This window comes from Schistocerca gregaria, chromosome 2 (assembly GCF_023897955.1).
Source record: "Schistocerca gregaria isolate iqSchGreg1 chromosome 2, iqSchGreg1.2, whole genome shotgun sequence".
Lineage (NCBI taxonomy): Eukaryota > Metazoa > Arthropoda > Insecta > Orthoptera > Acrididae > Schistocerca > Schistocerca gregaria.
This window is the reverse complement of record NC_064921.1, coordinates 569,628,583-569,651,103: the sequence shown is the minus strand read 5'-3', so window position 1 is coordinate 569,651,103 and position 22,521 is coordinate 569,628,583. Positions and strand designations below refer to the sequence as shown.

Here is a 22,521-nt window from a genome sequence, read left to right as displayed (position 1 = left end):
AAACTACAGTATATCCAAATTACAAAGTGATAACAATTTCAAATATCATTTCGAACAATAGAAAATCCAGTATTATGGAAGGGATAGTTGCTACTCACCATATAGAGGAGATGATGACTCGCAGATAGATGCAAGAAAAAGATTGTCACAAAATAAGCTTTCAGCCAACAAGGCTTTTGTCAAAAATAAATCACACACACACACACACACACACACACACACACACACACACACACAAACAAACAAACATAACTCACACACACATGGTCACTGTCTCTGGGAGCTGAAGCCAGACTACGAGCAGAAGCAGCAGTGCATGATGTTAGAGGCAAATGGGTGGGGGGTAAGGAGGAGGCTAGGGCAGAGACGGTGAGGGATAGCACGGTAGGGCTGGGGGACAGTGAAGGGCTGCTGGGGGGCATGCAAGTACAAGGTGCAGAGAGAGTAGGGCAGCTAGACGTAGTTGGAAGGCAGAGGATGGAGGAGAGGGGGTTTGGCAGAAAAGGAGAGAAGTAAAAAGTTTGGTTGTGTTGGTGGCATTGGGGCTGTGCAGTGCTGGAATGGGAACAGGGAAGGGGCTAGATGGGCGAGGACAATGGCTAATGAAGGTTGATGCCAGGAAGATTACAGGAACATAGAATATGTTACAGAGTTCCCACATGCTTAATTCAGAAAAGCTGGTGTAGATGGGAAGGATCCATATGGTACAGGCTTTGTAGCAGTCACTGAAGTGAAGACTGTCATGTTGGGCAGCTTGCTCAGCAACAGGGTGGTTCAGTTGTTTCTTGGTCTCCAGTCCACATGTGTGTATGTGTGTGTGTGTTGTCTATTTTTGACAAAGATCTTATTGGTCGAAAGCTTATTTTGTGACAGTCTTTTTTGTTGTGCGTATCTGTGACTCAGCATCTCCACCATCTAATATCATTTCACTTGTTTATTCATTCCAAAAATCTTTGGTTGTGGGACTTATTATTTTATTATAATAAATGTCATTTGCATGCACATGGACATACCATTCTGTGAGTCAGTATAATATTATACTCTCATTGATAAGCCAACAAATTTATTTCCTTACAGAAATGCAGAAGTCTTTCCTTTTGTTTCATTCAACTTACTTTAATTTGTACTTGGATGTACTTCTAGCAAAGATATCATTAATAACAAATTTGTAGAGCAAAACAAAATTTCTTTTTTCCCATGTTTTCCATAGTTATTTTGGCACTATTACACACTTTCACAAGTGTGTATTGCATATAACTGTGATAACGCAGAACTAGTACAAACAACAACAGAAACACACTTCTGCAAAAAATTACAAAATCTAGATCAAAAGTATATGTCTTAAAAAAGTACACTTCTTTATAACAGGAATTTGGCAGAAGAATTGCAGGTTAAGCCAGAATCCTCTAACAAACTTATTCTTAATAAAATATGGATGTAAATAATTAGCATAAAAAAGTAACCTGAATGTTATAATATTGTTAATACATTTACCGAAACATAGATAGATATAATGAAAGATTATTTTACCTGTATGGAAACACTTCAACATTTGAAACATTTGATATATACGTGTCATTGTCAACTTCAAACCAATTAGTCGAATCTGTATCATTTTCTGTAGTAACATTCACAGTGGGTCTTAGATAACTCTGTAACATTGTAGTAATACTACTAGCTATTTCTCTTGCTGATCTCAGAGCATTTGTGTACTCCTCAGAAGTTCTCAGAACAGTGTGATAAGTCATGAAGTAACTGTCCATGGCAATTGCCAGACCATCTTTATTCAAAACATAATTCAAGCCCTGTAAAAAAGGATATTTTATTACTGAGTGTAAAACATTACATGCAACATTATTCTTAATATAACAACCACATGAACCATACATGTGTATCAGAAATGAGATGATCACTGTCCGTACCCAATTGATCAGTGTAATGTTAACATTTAAAGTTAAAAAAGGTACCTACATAAATTTTTAAGTTGTGTTGCTTATCTGCACATACACATTTAAAAACTAAAATATTTAGTGATATGTCTTCTGAGACTACTAATTTTAAAATCGTTTATTAGTCAACATAAACTAAGAGGAAGGGTTATTTAATCAAACAGTCTGCTCTTTATACCAATTTCAGTTTGTCTGGTCATCACATTTTATAAAATATAACAGAATGTTCTCCCTCAAACTTCCAGGAGTTCTTTTTCTTTTTCTCTTTGTCTAAGGCTCCTTCTTTGTTATAAAATTTTATTTTTGTTGTAAATGAGCTAATGTGCACGTTGTGGATACCAAGGCTTGTATTGTGGTCTCAGCTGTCAGTACATTTTAAAATTTATAATATGATTATTACACTATAATGTCCAATAATAATACTAATAATATCAATAACAACAAAAAAGGAAGAAAATAGGAGACAAGTATGAATGAAATGATGCACTATTTATTTTAAACTGGGTCTTAAAAGTTTTTCTTTTGCTATCCCAAATGATCAGAAGTCTTCTCTATCATGAGCATTCACTTACTGTGGATTTTGTGTCTCTTTCCACATCCAGATGACATGTTAAACACAGTCAAATGAATAACTGCTAATAACAAAAACAGTCACTGAAGAGTTAATATCTCCTTAGCTGTTTGCTTTATCAGGACAAAAAGATAGGCAATCCCCACACAGTTCACGAGAGAGTGAGTGCATAAATGATTATGACATTTATCTAATTCAGGAATATAAATAACAATTCACTCAATAGTAGAGGCATTAAGTTGTCGACAGGCATGATTAGATTGGGTGAGAAGTTTTTGTTGGATGGGGAAGAGGAGGAAAGCGATGGGGAGTAGGAGGGAGGATTGGGGAAGAAGTGTGGCTATTGGCTCAGAGGGAGGCAGCAGGTGAATGAGATAGCAATGCAGGAGGATGAGACAGCAGGTGCACAGGGTTGGAATGTGACATGCAAGCATTGATACTGATGTGCAGCACACAGTGTAGTGATGCGGGGAATTAAATTGGGAGGAAGTTCAGAGGGTCAGTAGAGATTGAGGCCATGAGAATTGTGGGAATGATATGTTGCCAGAACAGCTTCCATCCATGTAGTTAATATAAGCTAGTGACCTGCGGAGATGGGGGATGGGGGAAGCCATTGAAATCAAACATGTTGTGCTTAGCTGTGTATTCTGTCACTTGACCATAGTTTGGCAGTGGTCATACATTTGGGTGGACAGTTGGTTGGTGGTCAGGCCCACATAAAACACTGTGTATAAATTACTCAGAGTTGGAATGTGACATGCCTGCTTTCACAGATGGCCATGCATATGACGAATAGAATATACCTATGGCGGTACAGGAGTAGGATGTACTGAGTGAGTAAGTCAGACAGGTCTTGCACCTGGGTTTTCTTCGTGAGTATGACCCATATGAGAAGGGATTTGAAATGGATGTCTCATAGGGATGAGTCAGAATATTATGTAGATTGGTTGGGTGAATACCATTTTGGGAAGGGTGGGAAGGATTGTCAGTAAGATTTCCTTCAGTTCTGGGCACAATCATAGATAGTGGAAACCCTGATAAAGGAAATGATTCAACTGTTCCAGTCCAGCATGATATTGGGTGATGGGAGTGCTCCTTTGCAGATGGTTGTTTGGAATGAAGGGAGGATTGGGGGTGTGTGGGAATGTGGTGCAGGAATAGTCTGAATTTGGATTCTGCCACCCACCCCCAACAGTACAAGCTTTTCTGAACTACTTAGATGGGAGTTATCCTTGCAACACACCCTTTGTTCCCATAATCCTCTTAGTCTCAGTCTCCATTAACCCCCTGTATCAACATGCTTTTCCCTACATTGTCCCTATCCTCTGTTCTGTAACTTCCTCCAAATCCACTGCCCCACACCATCATCATGGTGCACTGTATGAATTCACTGGCTCCATTTCCCACCCGTGTGGCTTGTCCTACCCATGTACCTTGCAACAATCTTAGGGTGATACTCTCTTGTTTAAACTGAATCTATTGATACCTCTCTCCACATGAATATCTCCATATCACTTTTGGTCAAATTTTTATGATTCTCAGTTTTTACTCAGGACTGGGGAGCTTGGCATTTTAACATATTTTTGCACTTGTAACAATTTCTTTACCTTTTTCAGACAAAATTATCAGAATATGAGGACACAAAAATTTCAAAAATAATCATCCTGAAACTTTTGTGAACGTTTTAAATAAAACTAAATAAAATCATCAATTGAGATAAATTTAATTTTGCATCACACATTGATACACAAGTTTCATTTTTACTGTATACTGTGAATAACACAGTAAATATTTATATCTTTTTAAATACTTTGACATACATCTTTGCTGTATTAATGTCATTGATTATGAAACCATGCCAGAGCAGTATATGCAGTAAAATGCTAGAGAGTCAGTCATGTTATAGACATACAGGTGAAAGTTGTATGCTGCCCCAAGTAACTGATGAAATCTGGGAAAGAAATGCGATATTTGTGAATCTTTTATTTATGAATCATTGGATATGTGTACATGGCTTTTAGTGAAAACATAATATTAAATTAAAAAAAAAACCAAGAGTAAAAGCTGTGTTCCAGTCTTATGTTAAAGAGGGGGCTCAGCCAGGATCTGAAAATCAGAAACTGAAATGCTAATGATTTTTGCATTTTTTCAGCAGCATATGAAATTTCTAAAATATATACAATGTAGTGGTAGATGACTATAGAAGACTGATGTACATGGAATATGAAGTATTCTGAAAAAACTTGGAGGAACTGGGCCATATTGTCGAAAACAGTTGGTGAAATGGACTACAGGCAGAAAGATAATTTTTTGGAGAAATTTAATCATCATGTTGAATTCTGAGGTGAAAAACTCTCTATGATAGAGGGGTTGCTTGTGATGCATTAGATGAGCTGGTGGATAATCTGAAAGAACTAAAGCAGTGGTTGTCAGAACTGCAGCCCAGGGGCCACATGCAGCCTGAATCAAATGTTCATGCAGCCCTTGGATCTCAGCTGTATTTCACAATAATATGAGTTTAGCAACTAATATTTGAATCAAAAATATTAACTGATGTTAAGAGCTTGTTAAGAATGCAGTTTTCCTGGCCAGTAACAAACAAACAAACAAAAATATTTACAAGAAATCAGAATGAAATACAAGCAATCATAGGGGAAGAAATCGGTGGAGGAAAATGTGATGCTGAATGTTTGGGTTGGTGCCAATGGAGTGCTTGGTTAGCCTAATCAATTAAGATGATTTTCTTGTAACAAACAGGAGATATGTGAATTCCAAACTGGGCACAAATTTTTATTTGTCCAATCTGCCTGAACCACAGTTATAGCTAGTTTGTCATACATTGAGTTCTGCACATCACATTAACTGTTGATTGTATTAGATGTTAATTTTATTGTATTTGTGATGTGATTAGAAAAGCAGTAAATGGTTGTATAATATATAAACAACTAGTTAAAAAAGTATTACTGACAGATTAAAATTACTAAAGTAGCTGGTACCACATCCAAAAATATCTTTATTTCCAAGGATATATTCTTTGATTGTTTCACCAGAAAAACTATTGGCCACATGACACCTGGTGAAATGTTTCACCAGGCATATGATTCAAGAAAAGTATCTGTCAGCACTTTTAGTATGTGTATTTAACTGCTATGGTGGGGTATAGTATGTACGAGAATATTCAAGTTGTGTTACATTTTCAGCATGTATCTCACAGTTCATACCTATCATTCTGTTTCATCCATAGTTTATAGACGGAAAAAATCAGCATTTATGCATAGTGAACATTTGGACCACGTCAAAACTGTACACTAAATCTTTAACTTGAATCTTTAACTGTACACTAAAACTTTAACTTGTCTTTCATAAGCACTGTAGTTGGAAGGAATCACAGGTCACACCCATCTACAAGAAGGATAGCAGCCTTCCAATATCCTTGATATCCCTTTGTTGTGGTTTCTTAGAACATATTCTGGGATCAAACATAATGAACTACCTCAAACAGAATAACCTCCTCCATGCCAATCAGCATGGATTTCGAGAACATTTGGCATGTGAAACCCACCTCTGTATGTTTCCCACATGGCATACTGAAAGCCCCGAATTAAGGCAGACAGATAAGTGCAGTATTTCTTGATTTCCAGAAAGCATTTGACTCAGTGCCGCACCTACACTTACTATAAAAAGTGTGATCATGTGGGATACCATGGGAAATTTGTTACTGAATTGGCACAGCAAGTTATGTTGAATGGAGAGTCATTGACAAATGTAGAAGTAACTTTAGGCGTATCCCAGGGACATGTGTTGTGTCCCTTGCTATTATTGCTGTGTAACATGCAGACAATGGTAGATTTTATATGCAGTTATCTATAAAGAAGTACAGCCAGAAAGAAGTTGCACAGACATTCAGTCAGATTTTGATAAGATATCAAAGTGATACAAAGACTGGCAACTTGCTCTAAAAGTTGAGAAATGTAAAATCGTGCACTGAACTAAATGAAAAAAGTAGTATCCTATGATTATAATATCAGTGAATCACAACTGAAATCTGTAAACACATGCAAATACCTGGGTGTGACACTTTGTAGGGACACAAAATGGAATGATCACATAGGCTCAGTCTAAAGCAGGTAGCAGAATTCAGTTCATAGTTAGAATACTAAGGAAATCAATAAGACCACAAAGACAATCAATTAAAAATAATTCATGCAACCCATCCTAGAATATTGCTCAATTTGTTGGGATTTGGTGCTGTGTGTTTTGACTGACAGGGAGTGCTGAACATGTATAATGTCAGAGAGATTTTGCAAGAACTGAACTGGCAGACTCTTGAAGAAAGACTTAAAATATTCTGAGAAAGCATACATACAGAGTTTCAGGAACTGGTTTTGAATGAATTTCAGGAAGCGGTTTTGAATGATGACTTTAAAAATATACCAGGAACTGGTTTTGAATGTGACTCTAAAAATGTACTACAACCCCCTACATATCACTCCCATGAGGGTTGTGAGAACAAAATCAGATTAACAACAGTTGCAGAGAGGTATTTAAACAGTCATTCTTCCTCTGCTCCATACATGAATGAACAGGAAAAAGCCGTAATAACTGGTATAATGGGACATACCTTCTAAGAAGCACTTTACAGCAATTTGCATCATATGTATGTAGATGTACTGTGCTATCAATTGTGCTACCTGAACATGTCTCATGAGTTGACTGAAAGCTTTAATTTGCCACTAGTTCAGATGCCTGCATCCCAAACTCGCTACAGAATAAAAATTTGTCATATCAGATCCATGTACATAATTATCTTTCTGAAAATATATGTAACTGTGCATGTACTTGTCTCAACAGCCTGAGGAAATAAGTGAAGATGAAACTGATCACTTTGTGTACTAGTGAAATAAACATCTTGGACTACTATGGGAATTTCTTTAGAGATAATAAGTCTTTATTTGCAATTTTTATGAGCATCTTGTTATTTGTGGGTTGCTCAAGATACTAGCCAAATATTGAAGTGAAACTTGTTACTCTGAAAAGGAATACTGTTAAAGTCTTGGATCTGGAAGATTATGATTTGTGGTTTGAGATACACTAACAACTTGACAGTTTTAATATTTTCATGAAATTTCTGTATTTGGAAAGGACTGAGATTTTTAATTTGAGGCAGATGTGATAACAACTGTGGTCAGTCATACAAAGGAATTAAAAATTCTATTAAAGATACAGAAATTGTGTGATTTCTGTTCAGTTGTGACCCATTTGTTATGAATATTCTGACTTCAATGTTGAATTGCTAAAAATCCTAGTTATCATTAATAACACTTCCTGCTAATGGAAAGCATTTCATGTATTTTTATGTAAGCTTGTGCTGAGTGGTCTACAATTGCTTCTAGATAAGATTTCCATTTGAGGAATAACCTTTCTGGAGAAGCCTTCCATATAGATACCATTGATGATGATCATATTTGCCAACAGTCTCTGGCAAAATCATATTGAGGTAATAGTGCCGTGAGAGGAGATACAAATGATGTGGCAGAAGATGGAGATATTCAACAATCAAATGAAACAAAAACAGGACAAACAGCAATAAAAATAATAAATAAATAAATTGTAGTGAATGCTCTCAGATATTTTCAGTTTCAGTGACACTACACAGTGCTTGGATGAAAGTAGCTGCAGAGTTTAAAATTATTTCAATTGGGCTCCACAGTTTGAAGTATTTCTGAAAGACTGTGTGAGTCATCTCATGCACATATACCATGATTAACAATTTATGATAATATGAAATGACTAGAAAGTTAACAGCACCATTTTTTTAAATTTCAGTTAACCATTTAATCTGCAATGATTGGTAAAGAGATAGGGCTATTCTCCCACATATTTTTCTACCCAGTATATGTAGTGACTCTACACATAAAATGTGGCAAGACTATCATTTCCTCACAACTTCATGGAAAGCGGTCACTCGGATATGGAGGTGTAACTGTGAACAATAAGAATAAACTGAATCTTGGGAAGATTACAATAAGAAAATACAAAACAAGTGGTTAGGTTAAAAATGAGGGTAGTATTCATACATAATTAAATACTTTTGAAGCTAGTATAATTTGGTGCATAAACTGAAGCTTTTATACACAAATGAAAAGGGAATAATTACAGTGCATTACAGCACATGACACATATGGTGCATATGAAGAAATTGTATCATTTGTTTAAAAAGTTATAGCAAGAACGTCCAGAAAAAAAATTCTTATTTTAAGTAATTGACTCCTTCTTTAGTACTAAATGTGCCAAAAACGAAGGCAATGACATGGCATCTCTGACATTTTTGTACGTGTAATATGTATACATAACACAAAACACCTAAGCACAGGTCTGCTGATTTTAAAAATCTTACCTCTGCATATGCTGCGTGTCCTCCCTTAGCACATTCTTGTGAAGGATTTGCTAGCAAAAACTGTGGTAAATACGTTTCAAAATCCTTCGGTGTTGGTCTTGGTGTTTCAGAACATTCTGTGCCTTTATCATCTGAAATGAATTACACATATAGAGATACACATGCTTAAGATATTCCATGTCTATAAATTGGAAAGTTAAGAAAACATTGCCGTTGGGTGTACTTTGATCAAAATCTTTGTGATTAGCATATTAGTGAACTGAACTGAACAATCAAATAAAACTATTATTTTATTATGGATAGGTAGGCAACACTGATCCTGTGATTTATCTTAGAAGATAGGTTAAAGAAAGGCAAACATACATTTACAACATTTGTAGATTTATAGAAAGCTTTTGACAGTCTTAACTGGAATAAACTCTTTAAAGTTCTGAAAGTAGCAGGTGTAAAATGCAGGGACAAATGTTTATTCACAAGTTGTACCGAAACCAGAATGCAATTATGAGACCCAAAGCACATGAAAGAGAAACAAGGGTGGAGAATGGAGTGGCACAGGATTATTACCTATCCTCAATGTTATTCAATCTGTGCATTCAGCAAGGAGTGAAAGAAACCAAAGAAAAATTTGGAAAGGGAAATGAAGTTCAGTGAGAATAAATAAAAACTTGGAAGTTTGCTGATACCATTGTAATTCTATCAGAGACAGCAAAAGACTTGGAAGAGCTGTTGAACAGAATACATAGTGTCTTGAAAAGAGGTTATAAGATGCACATCAACAAAAGACCACTATCCTTCCGTTGATAAGTTGTAGAATTTAGATTACATTCTGAGCTCAAATGTAATAAGGTACCTCAAACAGAGTGGCCTCCTCCATGCCAACCAGCAAAGCATTTGACTCAATACCACATGTAGCTTATTATTAAAAGTATGATCACATGGGGTATCAATTGATATTTGTGACTGGACTGAGGATTTTTTGATAGGGAGAGTGTAGCATGTTATCTTGGATGGAGAGTCATTAACAGATGTAGAAGTAACTTTGGGTGTGCCCCAGGGAAATGTGCTGGAACCCTTGCTGTTCATGTTGTATGTTAATGGCTTTGCAGATCTCAGGCTTTTGCAATAATAATAATAATAATATTTTATTCAATGTCAAATGATTAATTGCATATGTACATGGTGTACAAGTTTGGTCCAGCTGTTTTTCCCCAACATTTGAGGCTGTAATGAAACAAATTGGCTACACATGTATCATTCAAAGTATTTGTCGTCACTGGTCACTACTTTCTCCTATCTTTCGGGCAGTGTATGAATCCCGTATCAAAAAAATTGTTCATCTTTTGAACTGATCCATGACTCGATCTAATTTGTTACTTCTTCATGAGATCAGAAGTGTTGCTCAGCCAGGCCATGCGCAATTGATCTAAACAGGTGATAGTCAGAGGGAGCAATGTCTGGAGAATGTGGAGGGTGGGATGGGACTTCCCATTTTAACGTTTCCATGTACATTTTGACCTCTTTTGCAACATGGGGTCGAGCATTGTCATGTTGCAAAATTGATTTACCATGCCTCTTGCTGTACTGTGGCCGTTTGTCTTTTAATGCTCTGCTCAAACACGTTAATTGCATTCAATAAGGAGCACCTGTGATTTTTTCACTTGGTTCTAACTCTTCATAGTACATGATGCTGAGCTGGTCCCACCAAATGCAGAGCATAATCTTGGAGCCGTGAATATTTGGTTTGGCTGTCAACTTGGAAGTATGGCTGGGATATCCACATGATTTTTTGCATTTAGGGTTATCATAATGAACTCATTTTTTGTCCCTGGTCACAATGCGATGCAGAAATCCCCTCCATTTTTGCCTCTGAAGCAACTATTGACAAACACCGTTCAACATCTCTTGGTTTCAGCTCACATGGGACACAAGTTCTTTCTTTCTGAATCATGCCCATAGCCTTGAATCATTTTGAAATGGCTTGCTGTGTCACTCCTACGAATTGTGCCAATTCTTCTTGAGTTTGATGTGAGTCTTCACTCAGCAATGTCTCCAATTCTACATCTTTGAAAACATTCTCTCTTCCACCACTATGTCAGTCTACGATGTTAAACTCACAGTTCTTGAGGTGCTGAAATCACTCACAACATGTTCTTTCACTATAGTGTCCTTACCATATGTATTTGAGAGCATTCAATGGGAGTCAGCTGCTGCTTTTTTCATACTGAAACAAACAAAACAGTAACATCTCCGCAAATGACAAGAATTAGGCTTGTAAACTGACATTTTCAATCAAGAACAGCTTTATGATGCAGACACACATTGACTATTGTTTGAATGAGGATGTGTTGACTGAGGTCCAAGCTAACTGCCTGACATCTGCGATCTGTTTCTTTCCACCGCTACTTATGTTTGTTGCTACCTACTGGTAAACAGTGGGAGCAAAGTTGTACACCTTTTATAAAAACAGGTTACAATTCTTGATGCATAGCACAGTAATACATTCTTCTGAATATGCCATTGTTTAACAAAATGATAGAATTAAAAATAAAATGGTTTGCTTAACGCTATTTACATATTTTTTCGAAGCACTTCTTATACTGCATGTAAGTATGGTATTCTTCTAATGTCTAAAATGGATTTAGTAACAGGAATTTCTTTAGCTGAAATTTAAGCTTCATTGTGGGTAGGGTCATAAGTTTACTGGGCAGTGCATTGGCTAACTTTAAATCTACATGTTGTGGACCCTTTTCATAGAGTGCTGTTCTGTGGCTGCTGATGTAAAATTTTTCTTTATTTCTGGTATCATACTGATAGACATGGTGAGGACAAGATTAGATTAATTACAGAATGCACAGAGGCATTCTTCCCATGCCCGTACTTGAATGGAACAGGAAAAAACTCTAACAACTGAAAGAGTGGGACATACCCCCTGCATATGCTTTGCAGTGGTTTGCAAAGTTCTGCTGTGACATCATTAATTGCTACGAGAAGTAAATTTTGCACATTGCTTATTAGGATTGTGGAATTTTCAGATGCAACCTTTCCTTTCACTATTGCCCACACATTTTCTATCAGGTTGTATTGGCAGTGCTGAGAGGACAGCCTCACAACATGGCTCTTTTCTGTTGCTAAGCTGTGAAGTTATTATTAAAAAATCTACTACCTGTGAATTATAATTTATAACTGTTCCATTTGAAACAATGAAGATGTTATCTTGTTCTGTGAACTGTTGTCTTGCCTCTTGTTTTAATATGTTCAACATAAACTGAATTCTGTAGCAGAATTGTTAATTTCCGAGATCTCTCCTGGACTTTTTAATCACTTATTGTAATAACACAGAGTATTTTTTAGTAATTTTAGAAACTGAAGAAGGGTTTTTACCTATTCTTGGTAACTAATAAATTTCCCTTTTGTGTATGAAACTGAATCAAATGCCCCTCTAGCCCACCCATCTGCTTTCTCTCTCTCTCTCTCTCTCTCTCTCTCTCTCTCTCTCTCTCTCTCTCTCTCTCTCTCTCTCTCACTCACTCTCACTCTCTCACACACACTTACACACACAGCTACTCACACTGCTAGCAGTATTGTTTTACACACATATACTGCTACTAACCCTCCTAGCACTATGGCTTGACTGAATCAAAGTACCACAAGAATGAGTGGCCACATGTTTTGAGATCTGTGTATTTCTGTGTTCTGCGATAAATGCCTTTGTTCAAATGCTCAACTGATGATCAAAACCTCTTCTCATCCACACCACCTTCATTTTGTGAATATGGAAATGTTCTGATATAACTATGTATATTCTACCTTTGATTTTCTGTAAATGTAATTAGAAGGTGACACAGTACCTTGACAGCAGTTGCCAGAGTTTATCCAGTCAAAATAATCATCAAGCCATGATGACGCACTTGTAGTTATGTATGATCTGCAAATAGACATATGTAAATAGCTAAAAAATCAACATGGTAATTAAATAGTCACTTCATATTACATTTTAAAGAATACAGAGAAATTTTATAAATGTGTTGATTTGCTTTTTAAAGTTATCTGAAAAATTTCCTTCTCTGGGAAATAATTTCCAAATTTGGATATAAATAGTACTGCTTTCATCAATATATGTCATTCACACGATTAAAATGAAATGAAAACAGGAAACAAACAATTTTTGACTGTAGACTCCCTTGTTTTATCAAATATAATCATTCAAATGAGAAATATATAAAAGGAGAACTTACACACAGAAGTCTGGAATTATGTCTTTTGTTATCATTTACGCAGAGATGAAAAAGAAAGTTATCCTCATCTGTAGTAACCAGGCATGTTATAGTTAGCCATCTACTCTCTTACAGGCTATTTGAGAATGAGATGTGATCAAAACTGGCCTCCTTTCAGTCTCTTTTCGCAACAAATGAAACATGTTCAACTAGTCTGTTCTCCTTTCAAGGTTATAAAAGCATTATGTACAGGCTATCATGACCATTGCCATTAAAGGTAAAGTCTTCTAGGTTGTTAGATCACATCATGTTTTTCTTCCACTTCATTCACACAACTGACATTTCAACCAGTCTTCAGAGGTCTACTTCAGGGTCTTCTGATGTGCACAGTTAGCTGAACACCAGAAGATTACAGTACAGGGGTCAAAATATCAATGTGGTAGAAAAAATTTAAGAGGTCCAACAACCTAGTAGATTTTATCTATATAAGCCTTGTAACTGATCATCCCATGCTCAGTGAATCAAGGGTGATGTACAGCATAACACAAAATTATTGGATGTCACTACCAGCCACTTCAAACATAGTTCAAGAAAAGCAATTAAAACAGTGCACATTGTGAAAATGATTTAGACCAGTTCTTCTGTAGTACTATCAAATGCTTGTTCCAAACAATAGGGTATTCTGTTCCATTCTACGTCCACAGGTTTTAGCAAATAACTTATAAGCAGTGCTATTCTTCAGAAATAGAATTAAATAATATTATGTACACCATGAAAAAAAGAAGTCTTCTTTTATGGGATAAATGAAGCAGAACTTAGCAGCTTAATAATAAGAGGGTTGTATACATGGAAGGTTGTATACATGGAAGAACCCTGGAGATACTAAAAGGTATCAGATAGATTATATAATGGTAAGACAGAGATTTAGGAACCAGGTGTTAAATTGTAAGACATTTCCAGGGGCAGATGTGGACTCTGATCACAATCTATTGGTTATGACCTGTAGATTAAAACTGAAGAAACTGCAAAAAGTTGGGAATTTAAGGAGATGGGACCTGGATAAACTGAAAGAACCAGAGGTTGTACAGAGTTTCAGGGAGAGCATAAGGGAACAATTGACAGGAATGGGGGAAAGAAATACAGTAGAAGAAGAATGGGTAGCTTTGAGGGATGAAGTAGTGAAGGCAACAGAGGATCAAGTAGGTAAAAAGACGAGGGCTAGTAGAAATCCTTGGGTAACAGAAGAAATATTGAATTTAAGTGATGAAATGAGAAAATATAAAAATGCAGTAAATGAAGCAGGCAAAAAGGAATACAAATGTATCAAAAATAAGACTGACAGGAAGTGCAAAATGTCTAAGCAGGGATGGCTAGAGGAAAAATGTAATGATGTAGAGGCTTATCTCACTAGGGGTAAGATAGATACTGCCTACAGAAAAATTAAAGAGACCTTTGGAGTAAAGAGAGCCACTTGTATGAATATGAAGAGCTCAGATGTAAAAAACCCAGTTCTAAGCAAAGAAGGGAAGGCGGAAAGTTGGAAGGAGTATATAGAGGGTTTATACAAGGGCGATGTACTTGAGGACAATATTATGGAAATGGAAGAGGATGCAGATGAAGATGAAATGGGAGATATGATACTGCGTGAAGAGTTTGACAGAGCACTGAAAGACCTGAGTCGAAGCAAGGCCCCGGGAGTAGACAACATTCCATTAGAAATACTGACAGCCTTGGGAAAGCCAGTCCTGATAAAACTCTACCATCTGGTGAGAAAGATATATGAGACAGGCGAAATACCCTCAAACTTCAAGAAGAATATAATAATTCCAATCCAAAAGCAATCAGGTGTTGACAGATGTGAACTATCAGTTTAATAAGTCATGGGTGCAAAATACTAAGCCGAATTCTTTACAGACGAATGGAAAAACTATTAGAAGCCGACCTTGGGGAAGATCAGTTTGGATTCCGTAGAAATGATGGAACACATGAAGCAATACTGACCCTATGACTTATCTTAGAAGAAACATTAAGGAAAGGCAAACCTACGTTTCTAGCATTTGTAGACTTAGAGAAAGCTTTTGACAATGTTGACTGGAATACTCTCTTTCAAATTCTAAAGGTGGCAGGGGTAAAATACAGGGAGCGAAAGGCTATTTATAATTTGTACAGAAACCAGATGGCAGTTATAAGAGTCGAGGGACATGAAAGGGAAGCAGTTGTTGGGAAGGGAGTAAGACAGGGTTGTAGCCTCTCCCCGATGTTATTCAATCTGTATATTGAGCAAGCAGTAAAGGAAACAAAAGAAAAATTCGGAGTAGGTATTACAATCCATGGAGAAGAAATAAAAACTTTGAGGTTCGCTGATGACATTGTAATTCTGACAGAGACAGCAAATGACTTGGAAGAGCAGTTGAATGGAATGGATACCGTCTTGAAAGGAGGATATAAGATGAACATCAACAAAAGCAAAACGAGGATAATGGAATGTAGTCGAATTAAGTCGGGTGATGTTGAGGGTATTAGATTATGAAATGAGACACTTAAAGTAGTAAAGTAGTAAAGGAGTTTTGCTATTTGGGGAGCAAAATAACTGATGATGGTTGAAGTAGAGAGGATATAAAATGTAGACTGGCAATGGCAAGGAAAGCGTTTCTGAAGAAAAGAAATTTGTTAACATCGAGTATAGGATTAAGTGTCAGGAAGTCATTTCTAAAAGTATTTGTATGGAGTGTAGCCATGTATGCAAGTGAAACATGGACGATAAATAGTTTGGACAAGAAGAGAATAGAAGCTTTCGAAATGTGGTGCTACAGAAGAATGCTGAAGATTAGATGGGTAGATCCCATAACTAATGAGTAAGTGTTGAGTAGGATTGGGGAGAGGAGAAGTTTGTGGCACAACTTGACCAGAAGAAGGGATCGTTTGGTAGGACATGTCTGAGGCATCAAGGGATCTCCAATTTAGTATTGGAGGGCAGCATGGAGGGTAAAAATCATAGAGGGAGACCAAGAGATGAATACACTAAGCAGATTCAGAAGGATGTAGGTTGCAGTAGGTACTGGGAGATGAAGAAGCTTACACAGGATAGAGTAGCATGGAGAGCTGCATCAAACCAGTCTCAGGACTGAAGGCCTCAACAACAACATTCGATTAATTATTTCTGTAGATCAAATCATAAAGGTGGAGGTGTTGTTATCTACAAGAAGAAAATTGGAATTCTACAAGATACTGAATACTGTAAATATATAAATTTCCAGCTTGCATTGAAAAAGATTTTGAAATTACTGGGTTAATGATTGAAGAGAAGAGCTCAGAATTATCTGTGTATATGGGTCCAAAAGTGGTAATATTACAACATTTCTGAAAAAACTAGAAAAATTATTAATGAAGACAAAAATGAAAGATGACGTAATATGTTGAGACTATAACATAAATATAGGTAAAGAATGAAAACCAAAACAAAAATTGAAAGAGACATTATTACAGTGTAACATGAAAACAATAATAGAGGTACCGGTACCTACCAGAGTGACTGATCGTAGTCAGACCATCATTGACAACATAATCACAAATATCGAAAATAGTAGATGTGAAGCAAAAGTTCTACAGACAGCAATCTCTGACCATCATGGGTTAATAATAGCACATAAATATCAGCTCAAAAACAGTAGAAATGTAAGATAAGAAAAAAGTCAGGATTATCAATGTACAAAACACAAACATTTTCAAAACAACACCAAGGAATACAGAATGGGCTGAAACAATGCAACCACAAGGTACAAAAGAGAAGTATGATGCATTTCTTAACATACTAATACATCACTTTCATGTAGTCTTCCCCAAAGCAGCCTATCAGAAAATGCAGGGTCACAGTAAGGAATGGATTACGAAAGAAATAATTGAACTAAGAACTAGAGTGGAGGAACGCAACAAGCAGGGAATATGGAGACATATAAACAATATCAGAAGAAGTCCAGGCAATTAATAAGAGAAGCAAAAGCCATTTCAATAAACAGAGCCATAGCAAATTTAAATAAAAATGTAAAACAACATGGAATAAAATCAACAGTAAAAGATATAGCCAAAAATGTGTTAAAAAAAAACAGCAGTTTTATTAAGTCAGTGAGAATTGATGACAGCATAGTTACAGATGGAACAAAGATTGCTAATATACTAAGCAAGAACTTTATATGTGCTGTACATAATTTAAAAAGGGGAAACAAAACATCAGTGGTCAAAGCAGGCTAAAACACTTGGCCAACCATCCCACTCAATGTTCCTGGAACCAGTGGCAAAAACAGAACTCATAAAAATAATCCATAAATTAAAACCCAAAAAGTCTGCAGGAGATGATATAGTATCAAATTATTTAATGAAACATGTGAATGAAGAAATTATCAAACCTCTTTTGGATATTGCAAACTGCTCATTTAGAGAGGGAGTATTCCCAAAAATTAAAAATAAGCAAAATAATACCAATATTTAAGAAAGGAGACAAAAATGATCCAAATAACTACAGACCAGTGTCTTTAATTTCTGGTTTTGGAGAAACATAGTATTCTGATTCCAGCACAACACGGTTTCCAAAAAGGGAAATCTACAGAACTCTCCATCTCAAGCCTCACAGAATCCATTATAGCATTGACAAAAGAAGCTCTGTGTCTGCTATGTTTCTGGATTTGTATAAAGTGTTTAACACAATCACCCATACTACACTTATTGAAAAACTTGAAAGCTATGGTATTCATGGACATGCAGCCAAATGGATAAAATTATACATCAGCAACAGAAAGCAGTATGTGGAAACAGAAACTGGATGCAGATCTGAAATCAGAAATATTAAGTACAGAGTGCCTCAAGGATCTGTACTTGATCCACTTCTGTTCTACCTATTTGAAAACAATATTGATGTCAGTGAGAACCCTCCAGGAAAGCCGAGAGCACTAACATGCTACTTCCTGGATTCGAGTAGCTGGCCCCGGATCAAATCTGTTTGGCGGATTAACGATGACAGCCGGTGTGCCAGCCAGCCTGGATCTGGTTTTTAGGCGGTTTTCCACATCCTACTCGGTGAATACCGGGCTGGCCCCCATGTCCCGCCTCAGTTACACAACTCGCAGACATTTATAACACATTCACACTATTTCACGATTTACACTAGGCGCAGACAGCTGAGGTACACTATTTTTGTCCCGGGGGGGGGGGGGGGGGGGAGGGGGGGGTATGGGGTGGCAGCAGGAGGGGCATCAGGCCACCCTTAACAATTACCCATGCCAATTCCATACTTAACCCTGCCAACCCTGCGTACAATGTGGGATAAAGGCAGTAGCAAAAGAAAGATTGATTTCAGTGAGAAAGATAAAAAACATTATATGCAGATGATATGATACTAATGAATTTGGAAACTATCTGAAAACACTGGGAAGAAGTGTGTTTATATCAATAAATAACACAGCACATTGGCTTGATGTCCACAAATAGGGAAAAGGAAGAACACATATATATACTCATAGATGAAACAAGGCTGGAAGAAGTTACCACTATTAAATTTTTGGGGATCTCAGTCGAAAATGAGCTCTAGTGGAGTCAACATATAGATAATGTTTGCTGTAAATTAAGCACTGCAATATTTGTTATGAAACAGCTTATACATTATGTCAACAAGGAGCTTCTATGTACAGTGTACCATGCTCTATTTGAGCCATACCTACAATATGGAATTACTGTTTGGGGAAATTCCAGTATCAAAAATACAAAAAGAATATTTACATTGCAAAAAAAGTTGTTAGGACCATCTTGAACAAGAAACAAAGAGACTCATGAATTGTTTCCCATAGTCTAAAAATACTGACATTTCCATCTCTGTACCTTTACAAAACAATAATATCATTAATAAAAGGAAATGTGGTACTAGAAAGAAATGCAGACATTCATACATATGAAACAAGAAATAAAGGCCAGCTGAGAAGTACACAACACCGAATGAGAGTTGCTGAAAAATGCCTTCCAAAGGGTTTGCAGGACAAGGTGGGCAAAAAGACATTCCAAAAACTTTTAAATGCTTATTTAAAGGAAAAAGAATTTTATAGTGTCGAAGACTATATGTATCAATGAATGAAAAATGCTACTATTACTGTTATAGAGATACTGTAACTAACTGAATATATTGTAATATGTAAATAACATAAGAACATGAATAGGGAGAGAAAAATGTGAATATGAGTGTAATGTAGTATATAAATAATTTTCAGGACCTGAAAAATGTTTCAATGTTATTATAAGTATTGCCAGTTTCATATAAGTATTGCCACTGTGATGTATTAAATTGTAATAAATAGGTTAAATATTGCAAGAAAATAGGTTTAAGTTGACTTGTCCTGTATTACAAGTACACACTTTGTTCAAAATGTAATCAAATGGAACCAAATAAAAATCAGTCGATCAATCAGTCACAACATAACTTGTGACTCACTTCCAGAATCAAGTACATCTACATCTGCATCTAAATTTATACTTCACAAACAACCTTATGGTGTGTTGTGGAGCCTTCTTGTGGGGACTACTTTATGTACCACTGTCTTCTCCCTACCCAGTTCCAGTCGCTGGAAAAACAATTGTTGGTAAGCCTGTATGTGATACTGAATCTCTCTACTTTTAGCCTCATGGCCTTTGTGCCAGATATACATAGGAGGAAGCAACATATTAGTTGATTCTTCTAGAGATGTACACTCTCAAAAATTTGAAAGTAAACCATACCCTGACGCAGAATGCTCTCTTGAAGTGTCTGCCACTGGAGTTGGCTGAACATCTCTGTAATGCTTTTGTACTTACTAAATGAGCCTAAAATGAAACATGCTGCTCTTCTTTGGAACTTCTCTATTTCCCCTATTGATCCTATCTGGTACAGATCCCGGACTCCTCCTTTATGGGTGGACTACACTTCCTGATGTTTCTGCAAATGACTCTCAGTTTTGCATCTGCCTTACCTACAGTTAGTTTTATATGGGCATTCCACTTTAAATCACTCCATACATATATACACTCCTAGTTATTTCATGGATGTCAATGCTTCCAGTGATTCTTCTGCAGTTGTGTAATCATACTTTAATGAGTCTGTCTGCTTACTATGTGCAACACATTCTACATCTATCTACATCTACATCCATACTCCGCAAGCCAACTGACGTGTGTGGCGGAGGGTACCCTGAGTACCTCTATCGGTTCTCCCTTCTATTCCAGTCTTGTATTGTACGTGGAAAGAAGGATTGTCGGTATGATTCTGTGTGGGCTCTAATCTCTCTGATTTTATCCTCATGGTCTCTTCGCGAGATATACGTAGGAGGGAGCAATATACTGCTTGACTCTTCGATGAAGGTATGTTCTTGGAACTTTAACAAAACCCCGTACCGAGCTACTGAGCGTCTTTCCTGCAGAGTCTTCCACTGGAGTTTATCTATCATCTCCGTAACGCTTTTGCGATTACTAAATGATCCTGTAACGAAGCACGCTGCTCCGTTGGATCTTCTCTACCTCTTCTATCAACCCTATCTGGTGCGGATCCCACACTGCTGAGCAGTATTCAAGCAGTGGGCGAACAAGCATACTGTAACCTACTTCCTTTGTTGTCGGATTGCATTTCCTTAGGAAATGCATCTGCTTTACCGACGATCAACTTTATATGATCATTCCATTTTAAATCATTCCTAATGCGTACTCCCAGATAATTTATGGAATTAACTGCTTCCAGTTGCTGACCTGCTATTTTCTAGCTAAATGATAAGGGACCTATCTTTCTATGTATTACATTTGTATGTGCTCAGGGTCAATTGCAAATACCTGCAACAAGCATCAATCCTCTGCAGATTCTCCTCCATTTCGCTAGAGTTTTCTAGCATTGCAACTTATCTGTATACAACACCATCATTTGCAAAAAGTCTCATGGAACTTCTGATTCTATCTACTAGCTTATTTATATGTACATATTGTGAAAATTAATGGCTCTAACACTCCCTTGGGTATGCCCAAAGTTGATTTTATGTTTCTCTCCAATGAAAATGATATTCTGTCTCATGTTTGCTAGAAACTCTTCAATTCAGTCACACAGCTGATCTAATATTCTGTATGCTAATATTTTTTCAGTGGATTTCAGTTTGAAACTGTATTGAATGCTTTTGGAAAATGAGGAACATTGTATCAACCTGGCCACTACTTTTTTCTGCTTTCTGTGTCTCGTGGATGAAAGAGTGAGCTGAGTTTCACATGTTCATTGTTTTCAGAGCCCTAGTTGATTCCCACAGAGAAGATTATCTGTCCTCAGACATGTCATAATTCACAGGCAGAAAATATGTTTCAGAAAATATGTTCCAAAATTCTACAAAGGTTGACAGTAGAGATATAGCCTTATAGAAATGAGCTGTGCTTTTTTCCAATCATCAGGAATGCTTCACTCCTCCAGCAACCTACGGTGCACTGCTGTTAGAAGAGCAAGTTCTTTTGCATGCTCTATGTAGAATCATACTGGAATTCTGTCTAGTCCAGTGCCCTTTCCTCTGTTGACCAATTTCAGTTGCTTTTCACTTATTTCAGTATCTGCAATTTTGACATTTCTGTGACAATTTTAGGGAAGAACTACAGTATGATCTCCCTCAGTGAAACAGTTTCGGGAAAAGATATGAAGTATGTTGGCCTTCTATTTGTCATTCTCTGTTTTAGGGTCATTATGGTCACAGAGTGTCTGGATAGATGTCTTTGATCAATTTACTGATTTAACAGAAGACAAAAACTACTTAGGATTTTTAGTCAAGTTGGTAGATCTAATTTTGCTTTGAAATCAGATGAACACTTCACACATGGCTCTCCTTAGGCTAATTTTGGCTTCATTCAGTTGTTGTTCGTCTATGATGATTTGGCTATGGTTCAATCTGCAGTGAAGCTCTCCTTGCTTTCATAGCAACTCTGCTCTGCACATCCCTATCCAAAACAAACTGTAGAATGCTTTTGAACTTTTGCCATTGCTGCTGTCAGTGGTGGAGACAAAATTTTCAGTTTGACTGTTCAGGTGATCTGAGATATGTTTTTCATTACTCTTACTATGTAGAAATATCTTCCAACCTTTCTTTATATTCTTATTTACAGCCATGTTGAGTGATGCTGTAATGACCCTATGATTATTGGTCCCTGACCTACCTGAGTCAAAAAGTTTGGGCCTGTTGGTGACCAGGAGATCTAATATTTTATTTTATCAAGTTGGTTCTCTGATCAGCTGATCAATTTTCAGATAAGCCACTTGGAAGAATTTTACATGATTTCCTGTCCTTGAGGCCAGAAAACTTACACAAAATATTCTCCAGATTTCCTCTCAAATGTTCCACCACTACTGCTCTTGAGGCA

The 22,521-nt window shown here is 36.7% G+C and overlaps 1 protein-coding gene across 2 annotated transcripts in view; it reads right to left on the bottom strand.

Moving 5' to 3' along the window:
• Nucleotides 1-22,521, bottom strand: part of LOC126332889 (NPC intracellular cholesterol transporter 1 homolog 1b-like) — a 155,136-nt gene that overhangs the window by 16,138 nt on the left and 116,477 nt on the right. For both annotated transcript variants that reach the window (XM_049996690.1, XM_049996691.1), the window contains exons 19-21: nt 12,766-12,842; nt 8,918-9,048; nt 1,531-1,805 (exon numbers count right to left, since the gene is read on the bottom strand). In XM_049996690.1, the coding sequence (XP_049852647.1) occupies nt 1,531-1,805; nt 8,918-9,048; nt 12,766-12,842 (483 nt within the window). The remainder of the gene's footprint in view (nt 1-1,530; nt 1,806-8,917; nt 9,049-12,765; nt 12,843-22,521) is intronic.